The sequence below is a fragment of the Brachyhypopomus gauderio genome, chromosome 2, assembly GCF_052324685.1.
Source record: "Brachyhypopomus gauderio isolate BG-103 chromosome 2, BGAUD_0.2, whole genome shotgun sequence".
Classification (NCBI taxonomy): domain Eukaryota; kingdom Metazoa; phylum Chordata; class Actinopteri; order Gymnotiformes; family Hypopomidae; genus Brachyhypopomus; species Brachyhypopomus gauderio.
Genome location: NC_135212.1, coordinates 49,406,419 through 49,420,979, shown reverse-complemented (window position 1 = coordinate 49,420,979; position 14,561 = coordinate 49,406,419). Strand labels below are relative to the sequence as shown.

Here is a 14,561-nt window from a genome sequence, read left to right as displayed (position 1 = left end):
AACCTCTACGGCTGGGTCACAACTGCATTTGCTGCAGTAGGGTTTGCAAGTTAAAGCTCAAATATATTCTATGTTAGTATGCAGATTAAAATGAATCATCATTATGTGCAAATCACACAAATTGCCTTTACAATACTTTATCACTGAACTGAAGGGTGAACTCTGGTATGTATGGTTTGATAGTTGTCAGTACACCATAGTTTCCTAGCATTAAAGAAAAATTGTTAGACAACAGTATATTTTCAAGCATTTTAATACAAACTTAATAAACTCAGTCCCCTCAACATGTAAGACACTGACTCCAAATACTTTGTTATACCGTTTGTTTTTATCAAGTATTGCACAATGTAGGTACAAAATTAATATACGATTACATTTTGTCCATAATATAGCAAAAATCTTTAAACTCTTAACAGAAAATACAACTCTTAAGTTTTTTTTTTGTTTGTTTTTTTTCTCAAAAAGCAAATATTCTTAAATCCCACCACTACGGAATATTCTGTACACAATCTTTAGAATAGGTGATGTTCTTAAAGATGGATTCATTTTACAATTTCAATAAAAAAAGAAATAACACAAAAGCTGCTGCAGCCATCACAGATCACTGGAGTAGTAAAAAGATAGAAATGCAATACCATGTTGTAGAAACAATATATACTCTGATATTTTACAAACTCTGTACTAAATTAAATTATACAATTAGAAAAAAGACCAGGAAATTCCACTTAGTTTTTATGCCAATTCTCTGAAAATTGGCTGTCCAGCAAATATCTTAAATACTGTAGGAGGCCATGACTTGTGTTTTAATTCCTCGTAGAGATATCTTAAAACAGTCAATAAAAATAATTTTGTGCTTGGTTGGCAAAAGAAACACAATATAATGTTGAGTTTAGGTAAGTAACCAAGCTTGGACATATAGTACTACAAGCTTCATCATAAAAAAAAAAAAAGAAAACTGGGAAGAAAAAAAAAAAAAAAAGAAAACAAAAACTCAAGGGGGCATAGTTCACCCTCGGGCCCATGCTCTTTGACTTGTACAATGGGACTGTACAGTTGACATGTGTAAGCTTCCTTTTTTCCTCTTTTCTGTTTGTTTTTTTTTTTATTTTATATTTTTTATTCTTTTTCAGAGTTTTTGAAAATAAGCACCCCTCCCACCCCATCACATATCTCTGGTCATTTTTAGTAGCATCTTTGTTTCCTAGTTGGCCATCACAGGCTGGAATTGCTGGTTAGAATACTGCATGTTGCTCAAGCTGAAATTCAGGCCGTCCATCAAGGACTTGTCGTTCAGACCTCCGTAGGCGGCGAACACGTCAAAGGCATTACTGTACTGGAGAGGGCTGAGGCTGAGGGAGCTCTCCCCAGGGAACATTGCACTTGGGCTGCCCTGGCCCGGCAGGCTGGGGAACACAAACTCCTTGGCATTGGGGGACAGGGCCGACGTCTTCTGCTGCTGACCTCCCAGGCCGAGGCCGTAGAGAGAATGCATGGATGTGGAGATGGCTTTCTGCTTCAAGAGGTTGTTCACGTTCAGGCCCAGGTTGGTGGGCGAGCTCCGCGCTGCCTTGCCGGTGCCCCGGCCGCTGCTCTTCATCTTGGTGGAGCCAAACTTGGTGGCGGCGAAAGTGGCAGTGGTGAAGGTTAAAGGCTGGGTGGAGCGAGGCATGAAGCTGGGGCTGACGCTGGCCGACTGGCCGAAGGGAGGGGACGGGGAGCTGGATGTGGGCGAGGGTCCCACAGGCTCGGTGATGGGCATGAAGACCTGGGCCTCAGGGTTAAAGCTGTTCTTGATCTCCTTGTCCAACTCCAGCCCGTTCTCATTGCTATCATCCACATAAAGCACCTTGACGGGTCCCTTTTCCCCGATCTGGTACGACACCTCGAAGGGGTCGATCCAGACGCTAAGGTCCTGAGGCAGGTTGTTGCGGACATCTTCCATATCCAACCCACTCTCTTTGGCTGCTCGCTCCACAACTGGGTCCACTTTTTCCCCAACGTGTATGCAGCGGTACCCAGAACCTTTGTATGGCTTGTCCAGATACCAGTGCCCCTCGTATTTCTGTTTCAGTTGCCGCTCCAGTTCCTCGCCGAAAATGTTGACACGTCGCCGTGGGAGCTTATTGTACAAGTATGAAATTATAAAGTTGAGTGCTACTTGGATTTCAAGCTGCATAGCTGCTGAATTGCCCAAGTACAAAACGTTCGTATCTCCGGAGGCTGGTCAAAATCTTGCGTGGTATTACGTCTCCCACAGGACAGGGTTCAGATGGACCCAGCCAAAGGAACAAAGTGCTGGTTGCAGAGGAAATGTCTCTTTCCACAGATGAGTGATCCAGTTCCTTGACAAAAGCAAAGAGAAACATGTTAAACACAGAGACTACAATCAGAAATTTACTAAACAAACACGTCCACAGATGGTCCTCCGATTTTGATCTAAAAATGCTTGCTCCACAACTGGAAAAAAATTAATGCGCACTTATTATGGTTTCTTAATTAAAGCACGGAATTGAAAACGAGTTCTGATGTGGTACGCTCAAGAACGCAGAAATAATAATTACTAACATTTATTGAAATTACAGCCCAGAAATCGTTGTTTCAGAAGACTTCACCGGTAAGCAGCGCTGTCGGTTCCTTTATGCACCGATACTTCATTTCAACCGATCGCTTTCATACATTTTGGTACAAAAATAGTGCCGTATGCTTACAAAGGCGAATGATTTCAAATCGGGTGCAATGCTCTCTAGTGAATATTCAATATTTGTCACGATCCAAATTTAGAGCAGAACCTGCTCTTGGTCGTTCACAACAGTTTGCCGTGGAGGGGGGAGGCAGTCCTGTCGACGTAAGCCTGCGTGCTGTATGCAGTTTGGCGTCAGAGGCATCAGCTCTGGGTTGGCGGATCTGATCGTGTTACATAATAACTAGCTTACACTAGACCAGATACGACTGTACCCAATCTTTCCGAGTACTCAGCGCTGAACAAGATCTCGTACAAATTATTTAAATTTGTAAATAACACGTCGAAGCCCTTAGAAACCTCGACTACGTTGATGAGTGCCGAAACGTTAAAAAAGTGTTAACGTTCGGTACCCAGATAGTGTCCAACCACAGCACTAAATGCTTTCGCTTATACATATTCCAGCAATGTACTTTGTTTACTTCACTGCAATTTTGACTACCGTTCTCTGTCGTGTTTTAAGATAGGTAGGTTCTACACATTTACAACATTGTTGCTCATATCCTTTAGAAATAACTGAACAGGTTTTAGATTTCATTCTCTGTAACTGCGAGGCTACTAGCAGGCTAAAATGGTAAGGAATATCATAGGCGTAACAAGAAAACCATTCGATTACAAACGGGAATGCGCCCTTAATGCATGCAGCCTGCTGAAGCTTCAATACAATACTTCTTAAGTATTACAAAAAACGGAAGCAAGAGGTATTAATGCAATACGAATTATACAAATATACAGAGAAAAAGCAATTAAGAAGCCTACCTCTCGACGGTTATATTGCTTAGTATGAATGGAGAATTCGATAATTTAATTAATTAACTAGGCAGGAAACATTGGTTTTCGGTGATCCTTGGGTGCTGTTCAGTTTTAGTATAGTTAACAACCCCTCCCAGATAACTGAGCCCTCTTGCCTACCACTGACGCAGTAAGTTGTCTGGATATTTAAGTTCTGTTAGTATCTTTTAATTACAGTATTGGGCTACAGTTTGCACGACAAGTCAATCCTACGTCGTCAAGAACAAAACAGGCTACAAACGGTGAGAGCCTCGTAGGTAATGTAAAAAGAACATATACTTACTTCTTAAAAAAGGTCTCTCAGTAGTAGTTGAAGTACCGTTAACTAGTGCAAATAGAAAACTGTAGGTATAAATATTTTCTTCACATTAAGTAATTTAACATAAAAAATGTATTCCAGTTTGCAGACGTCGGAAACGATTTTTTTCTCCGTTTAACCTTTTTATAAGTGTCTTTCCAACCCCACCACCTGGGTGTTTTTACAACTTCGTCTCCGACTACTGTCATCCTCCTGTATTTATAGTTTTCCTCCGCCACGGACACGAGGTGGGCTGTGATGCGGTTTCAAAGGTCAAAACAATACGAACATTGTATCTAGATCTGTGATTTGTTCTACTCGCAACAAGAACCCGCCCCACGAGTGATGTTCCTTGTGTTCATTGGTTTATTTTGCACTCAATCAAAATGCAACCAATTTCATTACACGGAGTTTCGCCCATTAAAAGGACTTCGACGTCACACGTTACCTAGTTCCACATAGTGGTCCCAACAGAAAGTTGCTGCTCTACACCATGGTAATATCTTTGACCTCTCAAATTAGTATTTTACCAGTTAGTTCTTAGGTGAGACTTAAATCGTCTCGTATGCTCATGATCTATTAAAAATGCGCTTAGGGGGGCAATCAAGTAAAATAGACCATAATATAAATTCGAAGATCTAACGGTCATTTGTAAGAAAGGTCTTCTTTTTATAACAAAAAAATGAGTATTTGTTTTGTCTTATCGATTCGGACAAAATTAAAACAAAGACAAATGGAGTAAAGTTTCCTCTTCACCCAGCAATAAACGAGCAAACTGGGCTGCTTGTTATAGCTACCTTCACATTTTGGCGACTGCTCCAAAAAGGGAAATACGAATACGAATAATTGCATACGAGTTATTTTATATTTTCGCCTGTCAACCCTATGAGCCCCTGTGGAGCGATACAGTAATGGTATGGTGGGTGTACAGTGGGGTTAGCGGCAGCAGGAACTCTATCTTAAGAGACGCGAGCTTCTCGTGAACAGTGCAGACTCCCAATATCTAGGTGCTGACGTCATAGCCAATTCACTTTTAAACGCAAGGAAAGCCTCTAGACTCTTCTTTATTAAGAAACAAAGTAAAAGTAAACCCTTCTTGGTTTGAAATGATAATTTGCCCCATTTTTCCTTTTCCAATGAAAGCAATGCTAACCTCTAACCTAGGACAAGACTAGAGTATGCATAAGTCACAGTAACATTTTCACATTTTTGGGGTGGTGGTACTACTGGAAAATGGTAATAATACTGTGAACATGTACAGTTATTGAAGACATTTTACTTTAGTACAGAGAGAAATCTCAATATAGGCCTAACTGTAGAGTGATATTATTAACCAAATTATTATTATTATTATTTTACAGCTGGTTCTTATGTCCCTTAATGCCTTGACTGACTGGTCTTGAGGTGGAGATGTGATTGGACATGCGTTCAGGGGGTCGTGGCACAAGCAGAGACAGTTTTAGCATACTGCCAGTTATATATACTGCAGTCCTAAGAAATCTCGACATGTGTTTTTCTGGCCAGAGAACAGTGGTACAGAAGGCTTTCAGACATCGTATTTGGCTGTGCCAGTCATTCTCTACAATTAACAACTCATTAAAATGAGTGTCTTCAGGCTTCATTATAAGTACATTTATTTACTGTTCTAAATACATTTTTGTTGAGAACATACAACGTTTAATTGAATTTCTGAACTGGAACTTTGTTCTTTCTTGTGCTGAGAGGATCATTAAATATTTGAATTTCTTCAAGATCAGCAATACTATAAAACAGTAAGACAGGGCTCTCCAATGAATTCCCAAAATGATCTGACATTCTGCCAAGGGAGGAGTGATTGCAGCCTAGAGCACGGAGGAGGTAAAGATACCAGTATGTTCTAAACAGCCTTCTTTCTTAACTTGGGTCTTCTAACAACCAATATAACATGTGCAGTTTCTCTCTTGTTATGCCATGCACTTGTTTTTATAATAGATATATCACAGTTGCACAGGTTTACAGTGATGGTCTGGGAACAGTGCATGGTCATATCTAATGGCTGCCATATTTCTGACTCACCACATCTGTCATAGGGCTAATATCCAAGAAAAAGCCTCTTTTTCCAGATTGGAAGAGTGACTGACAGTGTTTAATATGAAGGTCACCCACAACCAAATCCAAGCAACCTCAGCCACGTGTACTCCCCCTCCACCCCCCCTCCCACACCCCCACCCCTGATACACCCCACCCCCCGCCTTAACAACCAGGCTCAGGGCGGAGAGTATTTGACCTCACCGGTTGCTATTACTTAAAACAGAGAACCCAGTCAAGATCACACAATAGACAGTTGCTCTCCTTTGATGTGAGATCTACAGTAGATGAGAATGTGTGAATAAGGGGGAAAGTGAAAGGAGACCAAGGGCAAAAGTGTAAAATTCATAGGGATCTTAGGGAGAAAACCATGTGTGACATTGTAGTTTGGAAATTGCTGCACTTATAGAACTGTATTTGATATAAGATCACTGCCACATGATTAGTGTTTTAAGTTATTTTCAGGTTTTCAAGTCTCATTTGTTTTACTACAGGTCTTAATTCCTTACATGGCTCCCTGAAGTTAGTCTTTAAACAGGCTGGCTAACATGCCACACGTTTCAGCCATTTATTTTGGGATGGAAAGTTGTAAACAAACTTTAAAGGTGGTTAATGTGCAGCTCCTTCCAGATAAAACCTAACTCATACGACAGAGAATGACCCGTATGAAAGTAACCATGTGTTAGTCATTACTTTAGTTGCATATTACCTCCTTATTGTACATGAATGCTAGACCAAGATAAGGAAAAGGAATGGAGAACTATCATACTAGGAATGGAGTTTAATCATACTAACTTTAAGACAAAACCACTTAACACTAATAATTCATTTGTTTAGGCTATTTCAAAGATTTTTTAATCAGATGGACTATGTAAAAAGCCAGATTAACTAAATCCATTCTAGCACATGTCAGCAGGCACACATTTTTTTTCCCATCCTTGCTTTTAATTGCATGTTAAGTGATTACTCATAACACCTCTCCCACCAACGCATTTCATGTAAACACTGTTGTTACCATGAGTGCTATGTGCTGCACCATTAGTGCTTTTGTGAAACCCCAGAGTTCAGAACTACATTTTACATAATTCAGATGCACTGCATTGAATGCAGTCGATAGTTCCTAGCTGCAGAAAAGTGCCAGAGCTTGCTGAAAAGCCCAGATGGTGCATGACCCAGTTTGCGTCAACAACAATGAAAAATACCTTTTTATTGATCGTCTGCTCTCACCAGGGAGAGAGAGTGCTGATCACGAGGCATGCCCTGGCTTCTAATGAGCTTATATTGTTTCCTCTGTTTTGACAGGAAAAATAGAAATGTGTCCTCAGTCAAGTTATGCATGGAAGGATAAGAGGGTGGGCAAAGCCTCTAACCTTTCAAAGTAGTTTCAGTTATGCTCAGAAATGGGAATCGTTTTAATTACATGTAATGAAAGGCACATTTAATTGAATTTGAATATTTTGTCATTCATATTGGATTTGAGTGGAAAATAGATGCAATTTAAATTCAGATACATTTGGAATTAGTATTGTATTAGAAATACCAGGAATGTTTTAGAAATGAGCCTACCTGAAATGTGCTGTTTTATCATATATTCTATAGGCCTAATGATTCATGACACTTTCCTATTACCATGCTGCTCCTGCACTTTAAGTGTAATACACTAATTCCAAGTCCCCACATGATGAGGTGCCATAGAATTGTATTAATTTGGTACTCAGTGGTGATAAAATGCAATGGATTCAATTATTTTAGCTAGCAATGTTTCCATAATTCTAGCCATCAGGATCTTTCTCAGTTCCATGCTTGCCATAAGATTGTGTGCCAACTTCTTTGTCTATAGTAATCAGGTTTTTAGACTTTCTTATATATAGCAATTATGTATTTACAATAGAATTTGTAATGATATGAATTACAAATTATATGTAAACACATATTTGACCTCAGTATTCTGACATTTTTGACAGCAGCTCAAATGTGAACTGACAGCCATTCTCGCTAACCTTGTTATGGCTGCCTAACGGAACAGAAGAAGGAATGGGATGTTGAATTATCTTAAGGTGTGAAGGTTCACAGGGGCCCATGTTCTGAGAAATCTTCTGTCTGTTTCACCTGTTCAAATGCAATGAGAAACCATGAGCTCAGCCATGTGACTGAAAGCCATAATACCTACTACTGCAGCAGGTGCCCTGCCCATGGGACACACCCACTGCCTCTGCCCCCCCCCCCCCCCCCCACCCACACACACACACACACACACACACACACAAACGCATCACACCTGCCCTGCTCCCAGTCACATGATAACTGACTGCTTGCACCTGTGTCTCGTTTGGCACCCTTTGTTCGCCCCCCCCCGTGCTGCATATTGCTCCTCGATCCTGCGTGCTCAGGACACCCTGTCACTGCTGCAGTGTCCCTACACCTCAAGAACTAGTGCCAGCACTGTTTCCTTCTGCCCTCTGTTATTTCTGCTTACTGCAGTGTTCTATTATTTGTGTTGCAAATGGAGAAAAAAAGGGCACTCCATTCCCACACGTGTCTCACTCTCTCCCTGCTGACATCACAACAACTAAAACATAAATATGTTGCTTTCCATACCATAAAACCCAAAACAGTTACTATAAGCCAGTCCTTACAACCATGCCTCAGCAGAAAGAGGCTCCCTTACATGGAAGTGTGCTGTTCTTCAGAAAGGTTTCATATTTAGAAAAATAATCTGAAAATGAAATCTGTTTGTTTGGTAAGCTTCCTTTTTCTTTTGTATCCTCACAATAACATTGATATAAAATACATACAAATATACAGATATCAGGATGTGGTTGTTAGTGACTCCAGCTCATGAGAGATCTAAAGGGAAGCCCTTCTTCTGGACACCAGCACCAGTCTTTAGAAATGAAGTCTGTTTAGGTCTCCATTATGTGCTTAAAGGCCGTTAAGGTATTCTGTCTCTAATGGTGCAGTCGGCCTTCATTAGGGATCATTACCGTAACATGCCTTAGACCCATATACACCCCCACACAAATGCATACAGACACAATAACAACAACAAACCAATGACAATAGCAAACATACTGAGAGCTTGTTGTAAAATAATGCACTCATTTAGTTTGAGTGCATTTCCTGCTGATTCACCAACTCTCACTGGACAAAAGGAATCTTGTCCCTTCCTGTGACCCATACACGCTTGCTCTTCTCATGCAGCCATTGCTCTATGGCTGAGCGAATTCGAACAGTTGGGTCAATATGTTAGATGTCTCTGTACTGTTGACTAATCAGGGGAGCCGTCTAGGCCATGAAGTGAGCTCTCCTAAACGCCAAACCAAACCGAGAACCTCCCTTACACAACATTTGTAGTCGGTGCTCTGGCAGAGCAGAGTGAGATAAGTGTGATAATGGAGTTTTAAAGAATGTGTGGTTGCATGTGCACACGGGGGGGGGGGGGGGGGGGGGGGGGCACTGTGCATCAGTCACCAGCTCAGGGCTGCAAGAGGGCGTGCTTATTGACAGCTGGCGGGGGGGAAGGGGATCCTTATGTACTATAAAGCATTTCACACCTTCCACCAGTGCAACCAGTGGAACCCCCTGCCCAGAAAGCTCATTACTTCAACCCAAGGTTGATTTAGTAAACCTGTTTCTTATTAGTGAAATTTCTTAGATCCTAGGATGTGGCATAATGCATTTTTTCACTGTAGTGCACGTGTTGCTGCACTAACTGAAATGAGTCCGTACTGCGTCTCAGCCACTGTGACAGGTCGAATGCAGCGTCCACACCTCCATTTACACGCGGCTGCCATTTTATCCTTCTCCGTGAGGAGTTGCTGATTTATGCTCTTACTTCTTGTAATTGAATTGTTGCCTCACTATATTTGTGTTTACATACGGTAATGTTCCCTCGGCCCTAGCTTTTGCATAATGGCAACATTGAGCACTGCAGGATTTTAAACAAAATGGAGCTTTTTAATTGGCCAGTCCCAAGAGCAAACATGATCTGGTTACCTCTTTTACCTCAGTTGAACCTATGAAGAAGTTTGCACTTAAAACATTCAAGAGATGAAGAGGATAAAATGATAGATAAATGATAGAGAGTCTCCCAGACAGGACTCTAGATGGTCTACGGTACTGCCCTGACAAAAGGCTCCAGAGTCTGCTTTGAAGGGAGCTGCTACCACCGCTGCCCTGGCACGCTGAGACCCACCGAGAAGCGTGAAGGTGTGTAAAGGTCCTGTTTATGTGGGGGGTATGGAGTGTAACACCTTTTCCGGTGTTGCAGAGGACGTAAAACAGAAAACAGAGAATACCAAAGCTTCAAGTGGTTCCTCTGAGTTCCTTGAGGTGTTGCGATGGCAGACAGCTCTCGTTCGGAAGAGGAAGAGAGGGTGTGAGGGGAGGAGAAGAAGGCGAGGAAAGGGTGTGAGAGGAAGGGTGACAGCTGACCCTGGATCAGAGGGCTTAGCCACAACACTGAGGGGGTTTATGGTCCTGCTGTGGTACCTGGAAGGAGACAAAGAACATAAAGAAATAATACAGGTCTGACTCACCACACTGATTTAATACCAGCCCTGAAAACTCTGGGAAATATTTATGCCACTATATTCAAACAGGTGTTTAGGTGTCCTGACAACAGACAAAGGTGAAGAGAGGCATGAGAGTGCAGCATCTGAGGCACAGATCAGAGAGAGAGAGAGAGATGGCAATATGTGAGGAAGCAAGCACACATCTCAAGTGATGCGTCATCTCAACACATGAAAAATGAAGTGGGGATAAAGGCAATGAGCAATTAACACTAAAGGAGGGATAGAAAGGAAATGTGTTGTGGCCACTTTTGAGGCATAGCGGCCTGATGAATGAGAGGTAGAATCTCAGCAGACCACGGAGCTAGAGAGAGGAAGGAGAGGACGTCTCATTTTGCACTGGAAGTTTAAAACAAAGCTGCTCAGTTTTAATGGTGGAGGAATAATTCATGGACACCTAATGCATCTGAAAGTTCAAACATCCCACCTCATTCCTAATGCAGCTCTCATGCTCAGCCTGAATGTCTAAAACTAGGATCAGACATAAAATAACAGCCCAGTGCTAAACTTAAATGGATTTGAAGAGGAGAATTCCCATTGGCAGTACAACCTGAGGTCAATACTAGCATGTAATGGGGTAATATTGTAATGGGGGTGCATGACAGCTGCATTAGTGCAATTATGCACTAATACTACACATAAGATAAAACATTATGGTGTAGTGATGTCAAAACATCCATAAATCATAAATAAAAGTCACCTTCCTTTAACAGGTAACATGCTTTCAAATGTTTAGATTTCGAATTACAAAAAAAGAAACAATAACATAGCCTACAGGACAAAATCTACATTGGTAAGTTTTCAACAGTCTTCACTGTTAAAGTTTCTTTTGTATCCAACTGGACATAAACTGTCACTGTTGGTGGTATTTGACACCAAGGATTTTGTATAGATGAGCGTTTCTGTTGATTATTGACAGATCTTATCATTCAGTGTCCGTTGCATTTCTCAACAACATTGATTGCAACACCTGTGAACTGACATATGGCACATGTCTGAATTTGTTGAAGGATTTAAGGGAAGATTTGCGATAGTAAATTAGAATTTTAAACCACATTCCAGGTCTGCATGAAGTTATGTTTTTGCATGCAAATATTTCAATAATGTTTTTACCACTCCTACTCTCAAAAAATATCTTATTAAAATAACACTTCATAAAAATCTTCAAGACAAATATTGAGACATTTCTATTTTGCATATTACTTAATAGTTAGAAATAGTTAGGAGACTTATTTATGACAAATGAAACCAATGATGTGCAGGAAAAGCCTATAATGTTCAGGTTGAATAATGAAGCTACTTCTTATAGTGATTGTCCTTCATGTTACAACATAGCTAATATTTCATTTTATTCTGCTAAAATTCCCTTGTGTTTATGTCCAGTGTAGCTGAAGTAGGCATTTACTAGACCAAAAAAAATTGAAATGAACCTTTGATGAATGTGTAATGTGTATGCAGTGATGTATTTATGAGACACAATGGTAAATCACAAAGAATAACAAAATGCAAAAGGAAAGACCAGTGCAAACACTTGCTTATCCTCAATATCGGAGTTCTGAGGTGCATCCCACACAGATGTTTACACACAGGATCGTGTGAGAATGGCACAGTGCCCAGTCTCTCTCTCTCTCCTCTCTCTCTCTCTCTCTCTCTCTCTCTCTCTCTCACACACACACACACACGCACACACAGACACACACACACACGCACGCACGCACACACAGACACACACTCACTCACACACACACACACACACACACACACGCACGCACACACACACACACACACACACTCTCACACACGCACACGCACACACACACACACACACACACACACACACACACACACAGCTGCTATGATGAATATACATATAATACAGCGGTGGACACTCTTTTCTTCCCATGCTTTTTCCCTCGGTCCAAATGTTGACACTGGACTTTGAATTAGGAACGGTTTACAGCCCAAACACGTAGAGGAATCTTAAATCTTAAATGCTTATTACAGTCATGAATACTAATACATGGCATCACACTTATAGAGGGTCACTGAGATTTACTACCCAGATGCAAAAGCCTAGCACAGCTTAGGTTAGGTTAGGGCTGCTGCATGCCTATTCAAATCTTCACGCCAAAGAACCCTTCACATTACAAGATTTCACTGCCGAGTGTTTTAATTGGCATGGCTACTTGAACCATGAACCACACTTCACCTACTGAGTCCGCTCCCTGAACTCCTTAGGTTTCTTCCAGTCACAAGAACCATGCCAGGACAGTCATTATAGTAATAAGCCATTAATGAATCTTGAGGCTGCATTGTGAGATTTGAATCCCTTCATTATACACCAAGAAAGCTGATTTCAGTGACCTGAAGGCTTTGCTATCCCTGTATTCTTACTCTGTCACCCCACTCTATAAGGTTTCTGCTTGTGATAAAAAGGGGTTTAAAACGCAACTGGCAAACATCTTTACTTCTATATTTGAGTTTTAAGAAGTCTTTAGTGCCAGGTATGACCATCATTTATTATTATTTTTTCTCCAGAATATGTGTGAGTTCTTCAGTCTAATACCAAAACACAAGCCCGCTTAAAGAAGCTGAAGGACTGTAGGTTTTCAGGGAGAGGGGGTGGAGCTGATCATTATTTATTGCATGTCAGTTGCTCAGCTCCAACTGTGAGCTGTGTTTGCATTTGCCCTTCTGCCTTCCTTTATTATGAAGGCAGTGCATTAAATAAGGAATCAAATCAAGTGCCCAAAGTGCAAAGACTGGGGTGACTATTTATAATATGATGCTGCTTCCCCAAAATTCAGTGATTCTGCAGAATTTCTATAAAAAACAAAACAAAAACTTTCTGTTGAAATCATCTTCTTATCTTGGCCTTGTTTGTAATGAATATTTTTTCCACAGTTATTTGCCACGGTCAAAACAAACAAACAGTATGTATCAGTCTTCCGCACCTGGCACCATGAGAACTGGGACAAAAATCTTAACAGTGGAATGATGTTAAATACCTCTGAGCTGTTGTAACTTGGGTACACACCCAATTACCAACCAACAGGTTTCCAGCCACCTTTTTGTAAGTGTGAGCTGCACTGAAAACGTAGAGGCTGGCTGTTAATAACCTTTTTTGCTTTCCTCTCTAATTTCATCCTAGATTCCAATGCTGCATTATGCATATGGAGAAATGCCATAAATCGAGCAGCTGTTTTCCCGTTTGCGAGATTCTTCTGTGTCAGGTCACTTCTGTAAATCCTTAGCGGACTCTTCAAATATGTGTCACCCAGATGGCAGCGCCCTGCTGGGACAGGAAATGGCCATTTCACTCCCCACACTTTAACGGCTCGGGAAGCTGAGGAGCGCTGAGCTACAGCTCGCAGTCCCCTTGGGAGTCCAGGGTTTGAGTGCCCTCAGCACGCATCATGGCCATCCCTTCCAAGCAGGGTCTGTGAGAGGGCGAGCCCAGACGCACAGACGCACAACCTGACGGTGGAACCTGAATGTCACAGTGCACAAATCCGCACATCACACAGCAGCAAGGTGAGGCAGGGGGCGTGGTCCGAGCTCACTCACACATGACTGGGCTCCAATCAAATCCATTGCTGCCTCCGGAGGTCTTCCGGTGGATTTTCTGTTCTGGGTATTAGCCCCGTCTATCGCCGCTGATGGAACTCTCCCCGCATGGAGACTCTCCTGCCTGTTAGGTGGCGGTGATGTCAGAGTCACCATGGCAACTTATATTTATACAGATCACTTCTCCTTGCTCACCCCCCCCCCCCCCCTTCATTGTATAGGTGACATTCAAGCACAGTTTCTTTTCATCAGAACGTGCCGGGTCCGCCTGCCTTACTGCTTATGTTACGTAAGGTGAGTAATCTCCAGAGGCATGGGGTGGGTTCAAAGATTAGAGGGAGGGCCAACTGCAAAACCAAGGGGCGGGGCTGTCAGGTCAGTGGGAGGGGTAAAAGACTATGTCTATGGCCTTTTTGGTGTTTTTGGATTTTGTCACTTTGGAGGGCTCAAGAGGTTCAAGGCCACTTGTATACGGTGGGGAAGATATTTCCAAATTCCCTCTTCCTGCTGATATAAAGGAAGACAC

At 41.8% G+C, this 14,561-nt stretch overlaps 1 protein-coding gene and 1 long non-coding RNA gene across 4 annotated transcripts in view; one reads left to right on the top strand and one right to left on the bottom strand.

The window, feature by feature from the left end:
* Nucleotides 1-306: 306 nt before the first annotated feature.
* On the bottom strand, nucleotides 307-4,051 carry tob1a (transducer of ERBB2, 1a). 2 transcript variants are annotated; one of them, XM_076997289.1, is made up of 2 exons: nucleotides 3,816-4,051; nucleotides 307-2,342 (listed from the first exon to the last, which is right to left on the bottom strand). In XM_076997289.1, the coding sequence occupies exon 2, from the start codon at nucleotides 2,174-2,176 to the stop codon at nucleotides 1,202-1,204; it is 975 nt and encodes a 324-aa protein (XP_076853404.1). In that variant the 5' UTR covers nucleotides 2,177-2,342; nucleotides 3,816-4,051; the 3' UTR covers nucleotides 307-1,201. The 2 variants fall into 2 exon arrangements, with proteins under 2 accessions (XP_076853404.1, XP_076853405.1); XM_076997290.1 differs by lacking the exon at nucleotides 3,816-4,051 and adding an exon at nucleotides 3,500-3,656.
* The window catches only part of LOC143508634 (uncharacterized), a 49,103-nt gene continuing 38,194 nt past the window's right edge, over nucleotides 3,653-14,561 (top strand). Inside the window, exons 1-3 of one of the 2 annotated variants that reach the window (XR_013129408.1) lie at nucleotides 4,302-4,326; nucleotides 13,750-14,002; nucleotides 14,257-14,329. This is a non-coding gene — a long non-coding RNA (uncharacterized LOC143508634). Of the gene's footprint in view, nucleotides 3,775-4,301; nucleotides 4,327-13,749; nucleotides 14,003-14,256; nucleotides 14,330-14,561 lie in introns of those variants that run through there. The other variant, XR_013129409.1, reaches the window with a different exon arrangement.